The 13,835-nt window shown below is 47.5% G+C and overlaps 1 protein-coding gene across 1 annotated transcript in view; it reads right to left on the reverse strand.

Moving 5' to 3' along the window:
• The window catches only part of CACNA1C (calcium voltage-gated channel subunit alpha1 C), a 465,827-nt gene that overhangs the window by 12,104 nt on the left and 439,888 nt on the right, over positions 1–13,835 (reverse strand). The window contains exons 34-42 of the mRNA XM_058853070.1: positions 12,791–12,856; positions 9,690–9,781; positions 8,751–8,916; positions 7,779–7,906; positions 6,039–6,135; positions 5,305–5,407; positions 3,554–3,655; positions 1,829–1,956; positions 588–722 (exon numbers count right to left, since the gene is read on the reverse strand). Of these exons, the coding sequence (XP_058709053.1) occupies positions 588–722; positions 1,829–1,956; positions 3,554–3,655; positions 5,305–5,407; positions 6,039–6,135; positions 7,779–7,906; positions 8,751–8,916; positions 9,690–9,781; positions 12,791–12,856 (1,017 nt within the window). The remainder of the gene's footprint in view (positions 1–587; positions 723–1,828; positions 1,957–3,553; positions 3,656–5,304; positions 5,408–6,038; positions 6,136–7,778; positions 7,907–8,750; positions 8,917–9,689; positions 9,782–12,790; positions 12,857–13,835) is intronic.

The following is a 13,835-nucleotide window of genomic DNA, read 5'->3' on the forward strand; positions in this document are numbered from 1 at the left end:
AGCACCAGAAACTATTAAGCACCTGGAGGAAGAAATGAAGAGAAATTTAATGAGCCAGTTATGTACTGTTTAAATGATGGGTAATGAAAGGGACTGACAGTGTTTTTCTGTAAAGAAAGGAGGAAAATGCCAAAGGAGAGAAAAAGTTACCAAAGAAAACAATTATAAGAAACAGGACTGAAATAAGAAAGAAAAGATTTAGCTAAGTTGCTCAGAAAATTTTCTCCTTCCATAGGAGCACAACTGGATCCTTGTGTAGTTTTTGGAAAGATGCTGCCAGTGCCACTGAAAAGAGTGAACAGAACAATAAAGTGTGCCTGGCTGCTGCTCTGCAGACTGCAAGATGGCTGCACTGATCTGCTCTTTAATTTACATTTCATGAGGGAATCTTCCAGGGGGAAGTTTCCCTTGAGAGAAAGAGAGAAGGAATTGGGATAAAACTGTGCAAAGACCTTAGGACCCAGTTCCACCACTGTTTCCTAGTGAGATCTATGAAACAAGGAGGGCCCAGCTGAAATGCAGAATGAACGAAAGAGAATGGAGCACTCTGAGCTCAGCCTCGGCTTGCAAACTTGTTCAGAACCTACCCGGAAGATATCATCTTCAGAGGCAGCAGAAACAGCTTCTTTCATGGCCTTGTCCAGCTCCTCTTCAGCTGTCAGGTCTCCAGAAATTGCTCGTCGGATCTCGGGCCCGATGTCGTGGAGTGTGCGCAGACCAGCCTGCAAAACAGCAAACTATAGAGCTTCATATCTCCGAGTGGGCACAGGAGAGACAACAGCATTGCCAATTCTTCCTAAACACTGTGGAGCCCCTTTAGCTAACAAAGCACCCCCAGCTCCTAGAGAAACACCAACAAAGCCTGTTCTTTCATCTCCACCTCAGAGAAACTCTTGGCCATACAAACCAAGGAAGGTTTGTTGCTAGTCCTTGGCTCCATCACTGCAGGACATAGACATAAATCCATAGGCTTGACTGAGCAGGCCTGTGTGCTTTCAACTCTGGGTTCTCAGATCCACAACCAGAAGCTCTAGAGCAGCCACAGTTCCAGCTGAACCATCTAACTCTGGTGCCTTAGAAAATCTCTTTGAATTGGCAGCTTAAATATGGATTTAACAACTAAGCTTCTGGTATTTGGACCTGCAAAGTCCTCAAACCCCTCACTGAGTGGAGTCTGTTCCAAAGAGTCCATCCAGGGTGGTAAGCTGTGGGTGTACCAAGGCCTCATTCTGTGTTTGTGCCCACATCACAGCACTTTTCAGCTTGCTGAAACTCCAGAGTCACCCTTTTTTCTCAATGTATCCTCCAGGGACATAAAAAGTACTGCTGGTACAGTCAATGGGCTTTTCTCTTTCTGCCACACAGCCTGGTAATCTACTGAATGAACATGTAACACAGTGGGGAGCAGATCCCAGTCCTCACAGTCCAGTCCATTGGATGGCCTTGGCATCCAGGTATGCTTTTACTTTTTTCAGTGATTTTGCCTCCTGGAAACATGCACTCCTCAGGATGGGTCAGATTTATGTGGGAGTAAGCAAATGTCTGCAGGACACTTCATACCAGCTCTCTAAAAGGATCCCAAATTTCAAATGTTCCTGGCAGACTGATAAACTGTGATTATGCCTCACCTGTGCCTTCCATTCCCAGAGCTGAGAGACCACGGCACACAGGTATTTCTCCAAAAGGATTGGTGTGATAATTCAAGGGGTCTACGAGCTCCTTCCCAGTAGGGACAGCCCATTGCCACCCCTAGAATGGTTGAAGAGGGCAGTGGGGCCACCCCTGTCTCTAGTGTACCCCCCCTGTCCTCTCGGGGCCCGCTTGTCACCTGTAAGGACAGCGCGTTGCGCTGCGAGGGCTTCCCCACCAGCCCCTGCTCCTTGCGCTTCTTGAACTTCCGGAAATACTCCTGGATCAAGAAAGTGGCGTAGAACTTCCCCACGGTCACCTCGTCATCTGCAAAGTGGGGGAGTGAAAAAAAACAACTTCAGTCAGCTGATTTATCAGTGGTTTTGCTCATGTAAGCCTTGCAGAAGCACTGGGAGCTGCAGTCCATCTCTGCTTTTTATGGCATCAGGATGCAGGGCTGAAGGAAGGGATTGTTGTGTAGTCAGGAGGAGAGGTGTATGGGAACTGACAGTGGTCAAATAAGAGATTTTTAGGCTTTAGGCATTAGCTTGAGCTTGTGGACATGATTTTCTGAGCCTGAAAGAGTTTTCAGCCTGTCAGTAGCTGATCTGTTTCCCAAGGGGAAGTGTTTTGGGAAACTTTTCTCTCTCAAGGACTGTTTTGTAAATAGGGTTTTGGTTCCCAAAACACTGGTGTACAGATGTTATGAATGTGTTTTTGTCTTGTCCCACCAATGGGAGGAGAGAGGTATTGTTCCTTTTACCAATCATGTTAAACCTGTATCAGAACACCTTATAAAAGGGTTATAAAACCCCAAAATAAAGGCTTCTGCCTCCTTGGGATGAGAAACCTCAGCTGTTGTGATTAAATCCATGCTTCTATTTCGTGTCCACTAGCGACATGAGCCTGTGTGAAATAAGTCACACAACTTACACAACACACACTCTGGCCCGAAAAATCATAAGGAGGAATCCAAACAATCCTTAGCGAAGGAAATCAACCTTTGCAGATATTGTTTGTGCCTTGTTATTTACTTGTAAGGAACAGTCAGGGGGTGTTGTTCCTAATTGTGCAATGATGGTGATGTCTTGGTTTCATGACCAATGAGAGTTTTGCCTTTTTAGACCTTCTGGGACCTGTCAATGACAGAAGATCTGGAAGAATAAAACTTGCTGTCTTGTGAAAACAAGCTAGAGAGTCTGTGTTGTTACTTTTGCTGTTCCTAATACAGTGTGGCAGAGGTGCAGGTGGCATTGGGGCAGACTGGCTCTGGTGGTGGTTAACCACAAAGGATCTGGTTATAGCAGCACCTCCCAGACTGGGTCAACACATGCTGCTGTCTTGTGACAGCCTGGTGTAAGATTTATTCACAGGCTGGCTGGCCAGCAGCATCTGACTGATCATCCATCCCAGGCCAGCTCTGACCCTTCTCTGCAATGCAATTCTGTTCCTTTGTGCCTACCATGGGTGTGAGTGAACAGAGATCATCCTTTCCCTGAAATGCAGTCACACACGATAAAACTGGTCAGTCAGCCAAAAATATTTTTCTCCAGGTAGCTCTCCCTCCTTTCTGCAAACCCACTGGAAATTTTAGAAGATGTGGTCCACTGACTTCAGAGCAGGCTGAGCAAGGCTCAGGACCTGGCTGCACCTGTTGGCTGACTGCCAAGTGCTGCTTTGTGCCCATGGGGCCACCTGGAAAGCCTGGAATGCACCAACTCCTACTTATGCACATTTTTTTTCTTTCCCTGATTTCTCAGCAGTAAGAACAGCATGTTCATGTTAGTATGGAGCAGACCTCAGCCTGATGAAATGCAGAGCTTGTAGAAGAAAGCTTCTCCCCCTTATTCCTGATGATCACAGGGTGCAGTAGGACAGGATAGGTGTGGGACAAACCCAGAGAGATTCAGGATCCTGCACTCACCACCTGCAGGAGGCACCACCTGGTCCAGCAGCTTCATACTGGTGCGCTTCCAGATTTTCTTAATTATTGCTCTCAGCTCTTCGTTGGCTTGCTCCAGGTTACCTGCAGGGTGAAAATCATCAGAGACAGGAATTAAGCAGACCCTGCAGAGGAGCAATTTAATGTCTGGCATGAAAATCTCAGGAGGTAAATATCAGAGTGTTTTCAGTAGTGGAAAGTTTTGGACCAAGAGATGCTCAGACCATTCCTAAAGCTCCCTCACAGCAAGAGGTCTTCAGTTCAAAGAACAACCTATAGGGTTTTTTTCAGTCTTCTTCCTAAATATGCATAGTCATCCCTGGGTAGGGAGGTGACTTTCCTTCTGGATACCCATTTCCTCTCAAATGAGTCACCTTCAGTTTTATTTCTTGATTTATGTACATTCAAACCCCTCTCTTCTCTCTCTAGGTGTCTGAAACCAGTATCTTGTCCTCCTAAAGGTGCTGTTCCTGCAGTTTTTATTATTTCTCCCCTGCACTAAGGCTCCTGAGGGTGTTGCACAGGGCTCTGCATGGCAGTAATTCTTCCTAAAGGATGCAGTGAAGATAGGGACACGGAATAACCTGCTGAGGATGCAACACATGGACAGCATCAAAGGCAGAAATCTCCAGGGCTAATTCCAAACTCCTGCCCTGACCACTTAAAAGATCCTGCTAAGGCAAGAAAGAAAGCAGTTTGAGCTTTAGATGGTTTCCCAGGAGTTCACAGGCAATGACTCCGGGAGTTTGAGGCTCAGACAGACAAGAAAATTGAGTTCTGAGAATTGAGGTCTTTGTTTCATAAGACTCAAGATGTTTTACAGGGATTGTGGGTGGCTTTTTCCTCAGGAGAGTCTCTTGTGCTACAGTCAAATTCTGCTTAGCACAACTTTCAAGGAGCTTAATATATTTTTTTTCCTTTTGCCACTGTTTTTTGGGCTCAGCTGGCACTGTAAGGTAGAGTTCTGCTTGCCTCTGCTTCCCCAAGCCTGAAATGTAATGCAGCCACTCCCGAGGCAGAGATGTTCAGCTGTGAATCACAGAGCTACACTCTCTTTTAATGCATCTCATTAATACATGAAGCCAGATTTTGACTCAGGACCAAGATCTTTCATTACAGCAGGTGACAGAGTGCAACAAAGAGGACAAGCTGAGCCCCAAATCTTGTCTGCTTTTCCTGCAATGTACCTGCTGTCTATGCAAAGCTATTAACAGTCCCTTTACCTTTCATCTGCCTTTACAACACCACTGTTACTACAATGTAATGTTAACACATGCTAATGGAAGCACAGGAGGAGTTTTTGTGAGATGAGACCCTCAAGTCCAAGCTCTTTCTTTTCCTTTGGACTGGAAGATCAGTGGCAACAGCAGTCAAGAAGTGTCTCTGCAGACAGGGTACAAAGAGAAGGGTTCTTTGCCCTTCATCCTTCTCTTAATTGCTGTGTGAGCAGACATTGATCTAAAACTTTAAACTTTCAGACCACTGGGAAGAACGTGATCAATAATTTGAGATGATACTATAGGAAGCACTGGCTTCCCAGGTAATGGGAAACACTGTGCTTTCCCTAGAAGATGTTATTCCTCCAAACCTCTTTGCATAGCTTTTTCCCCCCGCCATGTGCTGCATATGAGTAATTTGGATAATTTTAAACAAGATGTCCCTGTTGGTTTATTCCAGCTCAGGACACCTTGGCATGAACACCTTTCTATCCTTGCAGCCAGAAAACTTCTCACCTTCTGTCTTGATCCTCAGTGCAGTTCTGACCAGTGCAAAGAGAGTGGCATTGAACATGACGGTGCCATCGCTGTTCAGTGGCATATTCATGGAGACAAGGCGCTGTGGGATGAAGAGAAGAAAGACAAAAGTCACTCTGCCACACATGGACTGAAGCACTCTCTTCCTTACGTCCTTGTGGAGCCCTCCAGACCCGCCATCCCTTTTATGTGAGTATCCATGGCCTGGGGATTAGTTACACAACGAGAATACCCCGTTATTTCTACCTCTCCTAATCCATCTCGAGGTGGGGGTTTGACAGTGCAAGCAGATGTGTGTTCTTGGTACTTGAGAGCTGTATTTAGATGTTCTCTCCTCACCAGACAAAAGGCTGATGGCCCTGAGAAGAGCACAACCACCCTGCTGGTGACCCTCCAGCCCTCCACTGGGTGGTTGCAGCCCAGAGGAGCTGGTGAGAGGCACAGGGCAGCCCAGGGGTTGTTCAGACACTCTGTTGCTGGCTCTGCCTGGTGGGCAGCGAGCTGGGATGTGCCCAGTGAGTGAGACAGGGTCAGCTATTAAACACCACAGCAGCTGTTGCGTGTAGAACAGCTGGTCTGGTGGAAGGCAGCCCTGCCCAAGCATGGGGGCTGGAATTAGGTGGTCTTCAGGGAGCCTTTCAGGCCAAACCATTGTGTATTCTCTGACTGATTCTCTGGTTTAGCTGCTGTGAGCCCCAGCCTCCCTCCCTTACTTTGCAAGCCACCCGGTGAGGGCAGAGCTTCCCGAAGCCCAGCGGGGGCTGGATCCGCCGGAGCAGCGTCACCACATCCAAGTGTTTGATCCGTCCCCTAAAGAAGAAAGCACAGTGAGGGCTGCATCCTGACCAGGGCGGACCTGCAGAGTGCAGCTACAGCTAAAAGTGCCACTAAGGTCCCTCCAGCCTCATGCTGCTGCTCCCTGTAGCCCAGGCATGGCTTAAAGTTATTATTTTAGGCCTCTTGCATTTGGTGCCTTCTGCAGGATTTGCCCAGCACTCATGTAATTTCTACTAGTGCAGAAATCCCAGCTGCCAGTCATACTTGAGTCAATACTTGCAAGAATTGACCTCAGCCTTTTCAGTGTTGCAGTTTCTTAGTGCATGATCAGACAATTTGGGGTTCTCTTCACATCACTGACCTGCTCAAAATAAAAATCTCCTTATTTATTTGTTGGGCTGAGGCCTATAGCAGGCAGAGAGGTTTGTATTTTTTTATTTCCTCTCACATAAATAGCCCCAAGCCACTGCCTTTTAATACTTGTTTATGCTTTGGGCTGTCACTAGAGTGAGCACAAAACAAAGTACTGAACTTCCTCCACAGCAGCAGCCGGGTTTCTCTTAAGTTTGGTAAATGGCACCTCAAAAGAAGAATTCTCTCATGGAAGGAGGAAAGTTACCAGAGCCAGAGGAGGGGTGTGGGACATGGATGGGGAAGAGGAATAAAAGAGCCTCCCATTTATGAGCAGGGAGGAACAGGATGCCACCTGAACTGGGTGGCTAGCTATTATTTGGCTTCAGCCAGAACAGTCTTGCAGTCGAGCAATCACAATTAATAGCATGTTTTGTTAACAAATGGTGTATTTATTAGAAGTCTGTGCTTATTCTCCATCCATATTAAAAGTCCCCAGCCCAGGAAGTCACCATGAAGGGGAAGAAGTGTTTAAATTCACGTTTCACTCTCACAATGTGACACACCCTCACACATGGCAGAACCTGAGCCCAGACTAACCTCGACACTATGTCTCCTAAAGAGATCTGCTTTTAATTCACACCCAAATCTCTCTCCACGGCTTTTGCATTATGAAGGGGGCTTTGCAATTACAATTGTCAGCTGTACAGTAATGCCACAGGGATCTAAATGCACTTTTTAAGCCTAAGCATGTGTCAAACAGAGCATATAATACCCAATGTCAGTTAAGCCCTCATGTGAGTTGTTGTAGGGTAGCTTTAAATCCCTGCAAGTCTGTTATTGTGAATAACCCTGCAGACAATGTAATGCAGCCATGTGAGTGTGCAGGTTGTGATGGGCATAAATGACACACGAAAAAACAGACATTTGAGCACAGCAGCTCTGCTTTGAGTATAAAGTCAAGCAGAAGAGTGACAGCTCAATATTCCAAACAAATACAACAATAAACCAAGCCTCTAATCACCTTTTCTCCATCTCCTGCTGGCCCTCACTAAGTCTACATCTCCCCTATAGAAAGTAAAAGAATGGCCTGACCGGTAACAGTGCAACCTGAGTGCTGAGATTTCTGTGAGTATCTTTGCACTTTGGGTTTATGGATTCACCAGCAGCACCTTGTGGTGATATCAATTTTAGGAGTTTTGTAAAAAAAAAAAAAAGATAAAAAATGCAGGAGGAGCATGGCACTTACTGCACTGGGTCTAGAGAACAGAAAATAATGGGCCTGTTCTCCTGAGGAGCTCTGATATCCAGGCTGGGTTACTTACTTAGCTTCAGGGTCATACTCTGCCCAGATCCTTTTAAACTCATCCAGGTGGTGTGGTCCTAAAATGGACCAGTCCCGTGTCAGGTAATCGAAGTTATCCATTATAACAGCTACAAAAAGATTGATGATCTGCAAACAAGGACAGAGATGATGTGATGGATGAGGCAAGGAACAGTAAATTTTACCAGGTTCTCAATTTAAGGTCTGGATTTGGACTCACAAAACTAGGAAGCCATTGGGGTTAGCTTCTTTATTCCCCCATGCCAGCCCCCCAGTTTAAATGGGAAGAGCCCAGAGGTGGAATACTCTCAGCTGCTTACATTTTTCTCTTCCCTGCTAAATGGAAGAGGCACAAATTTGCTGAATTCTTCGATTTGCTGTTGATGCTTTAAGTTTTAGCTTTCATATTTTTCCCCAGGTGTGTAGGGATATACATGTCTATAAAAATATGAAAGCCAAAACTTAAGGCATCACTGTCATGGCTTTTTTTTTTATTTACCTCTGTCTTTGCCTGGCAGAACGGGGTGGGATTTATCTTTGATAGCCAGTGGGGCTGAGATAAAAGCCTTTTCTTCTGGCCCAAGACCAAAACTTTTAGAATGTTGCTGCTGGTCACTGGGAGAGTTTTGGGCACCGCTGCCAGCTGCAGAGCGTGTGCTGTCGCTCTGAGCAGCGCCAACACGGAACAGATGCAAGTGGGATATGTGTATTCTCACAGTCATTGCTGCTGGCAGGGGAGGAAAAAGCTGCTCAGCAGCCAGAAGGAAGGTAGGAGGGAAGGTGGGAAGTGTGGCTGAGGCGTTGCTAGCCTCAGCACAGCCCACAGCACGCTAATTTGGTTTTCTCATTGAGGGGGAGAGGGGGAAGAGCGCTCCTTTGCTCTTGGAGATCATTCTTGTCCTGTGCATTGCTGACATCTGGGCAAGCAGAGGCTCAGTCTGACAGAGGGAAGGTCTGGGGAGGGTGGACTCACCAGGAAGGCACAGAGCATGTAGAAGCTGATGAAATAGAAGACGGCGAAGCTGCTGCCACAGGAGTGATCGGCTTCCGTGGAGTTGGCCGGCTCCGACTCCGGGTCACACTTCTTGTCCGGGAGACATGCCAGCATGATTTCCTGCCAGGCCTCACCTGTGGCACATCTGGGCAAGGCAGAGGGCAGGGGAAGACAGCAGTGACCTTGGATGTGACGGGGACTGGCATGTTAGCAACCTGCTCCTGATCCCATGAGCAGTAATGGGAATTTTTGCCACTGAGGTCAATTAAGAGCAAGTTAGGTCGATGCCTTTGACATCTCCTGGCACATCCTGCTCCCCTGTTTGGCTTTGTTGCAATTTTCAGCGTGCCATTTCTGACTGGATTTGACTGCTGTGGGTACGGGGCTCTGACATTCCAACCAGAATCATGGATGTGTGTGTGTGTGGCATGGCTGTGGATTGCATCTAAAAAACTCCTTCAAAATTACGACAGTGTTGAATTTGTGCCAACTTCCCACCCCTTCAGCACCCCTCCCTGGCTCCAGCTGGAGTAGGATGATGTGCTAAGCTGAGCTGGGCATGGCCATGCCTAAGCTCGAGTTCATGTGTCCCTTTCCCTGTTAGAAGTCACACTGGCCAGATTTGAACCAAAGAAGTTTTTGATGCATATCAAGACTGGAGAGCGCTGAAAACTGTCTGCCTTCATTCCATGTAGGAGGATCTGTGTCTTTCCCCAGCACTGAGCATTACCAGGGTGAGCTGCTGGAGTACAAGAGACTTCATGGACTGGTCATTCCACCTGACATAATTCCCCGCTGAAGGACAACACGTTACTACTCACCTCGGGAGCACGACACGGTAGAAGGAGATAAGCTGTGCCCGAGAGCAGAGGAATCCTGCTCCCAGACTGACACAATCCAGAGCTGTCATACACCCACCTGAAAAGCAGCAGCACTGCCTGGGGGAAGGTCTGGAAGTTATTGTTGCGGTTGATTTCTGTGGTGTCGTTCAGCGCGATTTTACCGAACACCTGGCAGAAAGCAGAGATCTTTTCAGATTAGCCCTGAAAAACCCCCAAACCTCTTGTCACCCGTAGCTCTCGGCCTCACCCCGACCCTGATATTTAATGGAATCTGCTCTTCTATTAAAAGAAACTTTTCTGTGTGGATTTCATATTTGTTGTTCCTTCCCCAGCTTCTGCTTTATCACCAGAAAAGTGCTAATTTTGCCATGAGGCATTTTGTGTCAAAGCAAGGTGTCCTTCCTTATTCATACACTGAATACATGACACGGGGCCTTGTTTTAGCAAGCACTCATTTGGGAAGGGAGTCCAGCTGAAAGAAATCAGTAACAGAGAAGAAAAGGCTCCTTCCTCCATTGCTTATCTCTGGCAGGTGGAAATGGCTGCAAAACACCAGCAGCTGCTGAGCCTTGAGCTCCCATCTTTGTTGGGGGCTTTGGTTCTTCACAAAGAAATGTGAAGTGCCTTTCCTTGGATCTGGAGTTGTCCTCCAAATGCCTTCTGTAGTCATGCTTGTCACCAGCAGGTGTTTCAGGGGTCCTCCCAGACTGCAGCAGCGTGAAGATGATGACCAGATCTGCCCAGACAAGGATGCCCTAGAGCTTCCTCCCGTGCCACACCAGCTAGTTCATCCAGCCACGGCACAACCATCAGCAAACCTTTTTAGGGGCCTGACTTTGGGTGTGAAGTCCCCAGTGCAGCAGAGTTTCAGGCTTCTTTAAAATAATCTTGGCTAGCTGTGGCAGCAAGGTCTCTGCAGAGCACAGTCAGGACTATTTATTCCCCACTGATAACAGCCTGGCAGAGATCTCAGGGGCTGAGAGCTGTAATCTCCCTGCAGCCAAAACAAGCAGCAGGAACAGAGCAGCTCTGAGAGAGCACCCAGCTTCTTTTCAAGGAAATGTCACTGAGAATTAGCACCCCAAGAGGAACAATGAGACGGAGAGGAGCATGGGGACAATGGTGGGAGGGCTTTGGCCAGATGGGAGGGAGGGTCAGCACATGGCAGTTTTCCTCAGGGGTTCCTCATGGATGCATGGGCCTTCCCCTGCCTGGCCAGCCCCACGCCACAGGCAGCACTGACAGCCAGATTTGAGACGAGGCAGCCCATATTGTTCATTTCAGACAAATATAGGTAAGGGAGCTTCCCACGATCTTCCTTTTGACCCTGCATCTTCCCTCACACACTCGAGGCAGCAGCTGCTGTGGTGTTTTGCATGAGGGACCTGGGAGGAGCTGTAAGTGGAGGTTCCTCCCTCACAGCCTCTCCAATCTGTGCCTCCTGGGCCATCCTATGAGCGGCTTCATCCATCAGCATCAACTTGGGTGTTTTCCACTTGAGCACGTTAGCTAGTGAGGCTTGAATGTTGTTACACTCCAAGTCGTGGCAGTGGCTGACATGAAGTAGTAGTAGGTCTCCTTTACATGGGAAATTCTGATATTTTTATCACTTCTGGTACATCTAGTCTTTCGTGGTAGCTGCTTAATGGAGTGAGGGATGATTTTCCTTCCCACGTGTCTCTGTGTGTGAGGGAACTCTGTGTGTCAGCACGTTCAAGAGGGAGTAAAATGTCTGAGGTGCCATTTGGACAAAAAGGGATAATCACAGGTCTGTGGGGCTCTGGGCAAACAGGGAAAATGAAAAAAAGTTGGTTTTCTTATTGGAAGACATGAGGGCACAAAGAGACCTAGTAATCCAGATCAATGTGATAGACTGATGTATGATCTTCAGGCTGCTGAGATGATTCAAACAGAGGCTTGAATGTAAGCCAAGGGTTAAAGAGGTAACTTAGAACTGTCAGAAAAAGGAGTAAAATTACAGAATAAAGCATCTGGCCCTGGCAATGCCCTGTAGACCCCATCTGTGTGGGTGCTTGGAAGCCACTTATGCTTTGTGCAGCGATGTAATACCAGCTTAATACTCTGAAGTGATTCTCTGTATAGCACAGGTAATTCTGTAAGATCTTGGCCATCTTAGGTATTAAAGGCAAAACTGCCAAGTTGACAATATGAGCTTAGAGTAAATGACAGCTGTGATTACTGGGGCTATTGAGATAACCTGTGATAATTCAAGAAAACATTAATTTTATTTTTCATGGTGGGGCAGGGTAGATGGAGTCTGTGAGAACACATGACTATAATAACAGGAAACAAATTAAAACAAGGTCACAGAGGTCAGATGAATTGCATTACAAATTCTGTTGTCACTGTGAAACCAAGAAGCCTGTCATGTTTGAAGACCTCTGGAAGCAATTATGCCGTGCCTTTCTATTCCGTGGCCTCTGGTCCCAGATGGATGACTTGTCTGAGAACTTTGATTAACACTGGAGTGGAAAGTGAAGCTTAGCTTGAAAAGCAGCACAGCAAATGAGGCTGGGACTGTCACAGACTGTGCCTGTAGCATGTGCTGTCTTCAATGGTCTCCGTGCAACATCAGTTCTTGCACAGGTGAATGCTCAGGATGATTCCAAATGCATTTTGCAAACTGAGTAAGATGTTGATGCAGCTTCCTGAGTGTTGGTACATTGGGTCTGATCCCATATTTACCATCATGGGTGTAGATCAAAAGCTGCTCTTTACAACTCAGTGGAAGTTATGCCAGTGTGAAAGAGATGCAAGAGAACATTTTGGTCTGTTCAGTGCAGCATGGCCATAAGCCCACTTAAAAAACTGTTTTGAACCAACAAGCAAGGCAGTAAATCTCCTTGGTGGATATTTCTGTGAGAATGTGGAGGGCAGGCATCATCTTTTTACTGTTTGCATATTGTTTTCTGTATTTAAATGGGTCAATACTTTTTTTGTTTTGCTTGCTCTTTTTTTTTCTGGAGCGTGCTGTGCTGCTGCTGGAAGTACCCAGTCAGAAGATGTTCCTCCAGCCAGGGTTAGCTGCCGTCTCACTGGGTGAGAACATTGCTGTGAGCCCCCACAACCACACATGGATCTAGTTACCCTGTAAGCCTGTTGCCAGGCTCTAGCAGGAGGAGACAGACACGGCCGAGCTCTTTGAGCATCACTCACCTGCATCCCAATCACAGCGTAGATGAAGAACAGCATCACTATTAAAAGAGCCACATAGGGGAGAGCCTGCAAACGAAAGAAGAGAAGAGAGCACTGTGTCTCTGCCTGCTTGTGCCGCCGGTTTTGGGGCTCTGTAGTGAGGGCAGGTGGCCACTAGATGCCTCTACAGGCCCACGCTTGGTGTCCCAGCCCAGCCCAGCCCAGCCCAGCAGGCTCGGCTCTGTGCCTTGGGGGGATGGATGGAGGGATGGATGGATGGAGCTCCGCTGCCTTCCCGTCACTCCCGCCCTTGACCGAGGCAGGAAAGCGAGGCAAAACCAGTGTCTGCACCTGCTAAGCAGGAGGAGAAAGCTCTCACAGCCAGCACGACTCTGGCAATCTGATATTTCCCTGGATCCAGTACAGTGAAATAAAGGGATGCTGGCAGAATCTTAATTTGAGGCTTCTGCTACAATGGCTGGTAGCACCCTGGGTAGCTGAGGCAGCATCAGCAGGTTCCCTGCTCAGTGCTAGGTGTCCCTGAGGCTGTCTGCCATGCACTGAGTGTCAGTGATCAGCTGCTGGAGAGGAAATGCAGAGCCCTGATATGCAGAGCTGCCTCCCAAGTGCTGAGTGCCACCAGCTTCCTCCACCCCTGACAGGAGCCAAGGGCTCGGGACTTCACAGGCTCAGGCTTTCTTTTGAGCAGCAATCTTTTGAAATGTCTAGCACTCAGACCAGAGGCTTTCAGGACTTGCTTCAGAGGAAGTGGGTGGACACATTCACTCTGAAAATGTGAGCACAGTCCCTGATCTAGATGTTGAACACCCAATTTCCCAGGCTATAATGAGCCTACAGCATTATCAGAGGGCTGCAGCACCTCTGCTGTGGAGACAGGCTGAGAGAGCTGGGGTCAGCCTGGAGAAGAGAAGGCTCCAGAGAGACTCTAGACCACCTTCCAATACCTGAAGGGGACCTACAATAAAGACATAGAGGAATTTTTTTCAAGTTTTCATTTTATGCAGTGATAGGAGAAGGGGTGATGGTTTTAAACTGAAAGAGGGCA

The sequence above is a fragment of the Poecile atricapillus genome, chromosome 18 (genome assembly GCF_030490865.1).
Source record: "Poecile atricapillus isolate bPoeAtr1 chromosome 18, bPoeAtr1.hap1, whole genome shotgun sequence".
In the NCBI taxonomy this organism is placed as follows: domain Eukaryota; kingdom Metazoa; phylum Chordata; class Aves; order Passeriformes; family Paridae; genus Poecile; species Poecile atricapillus.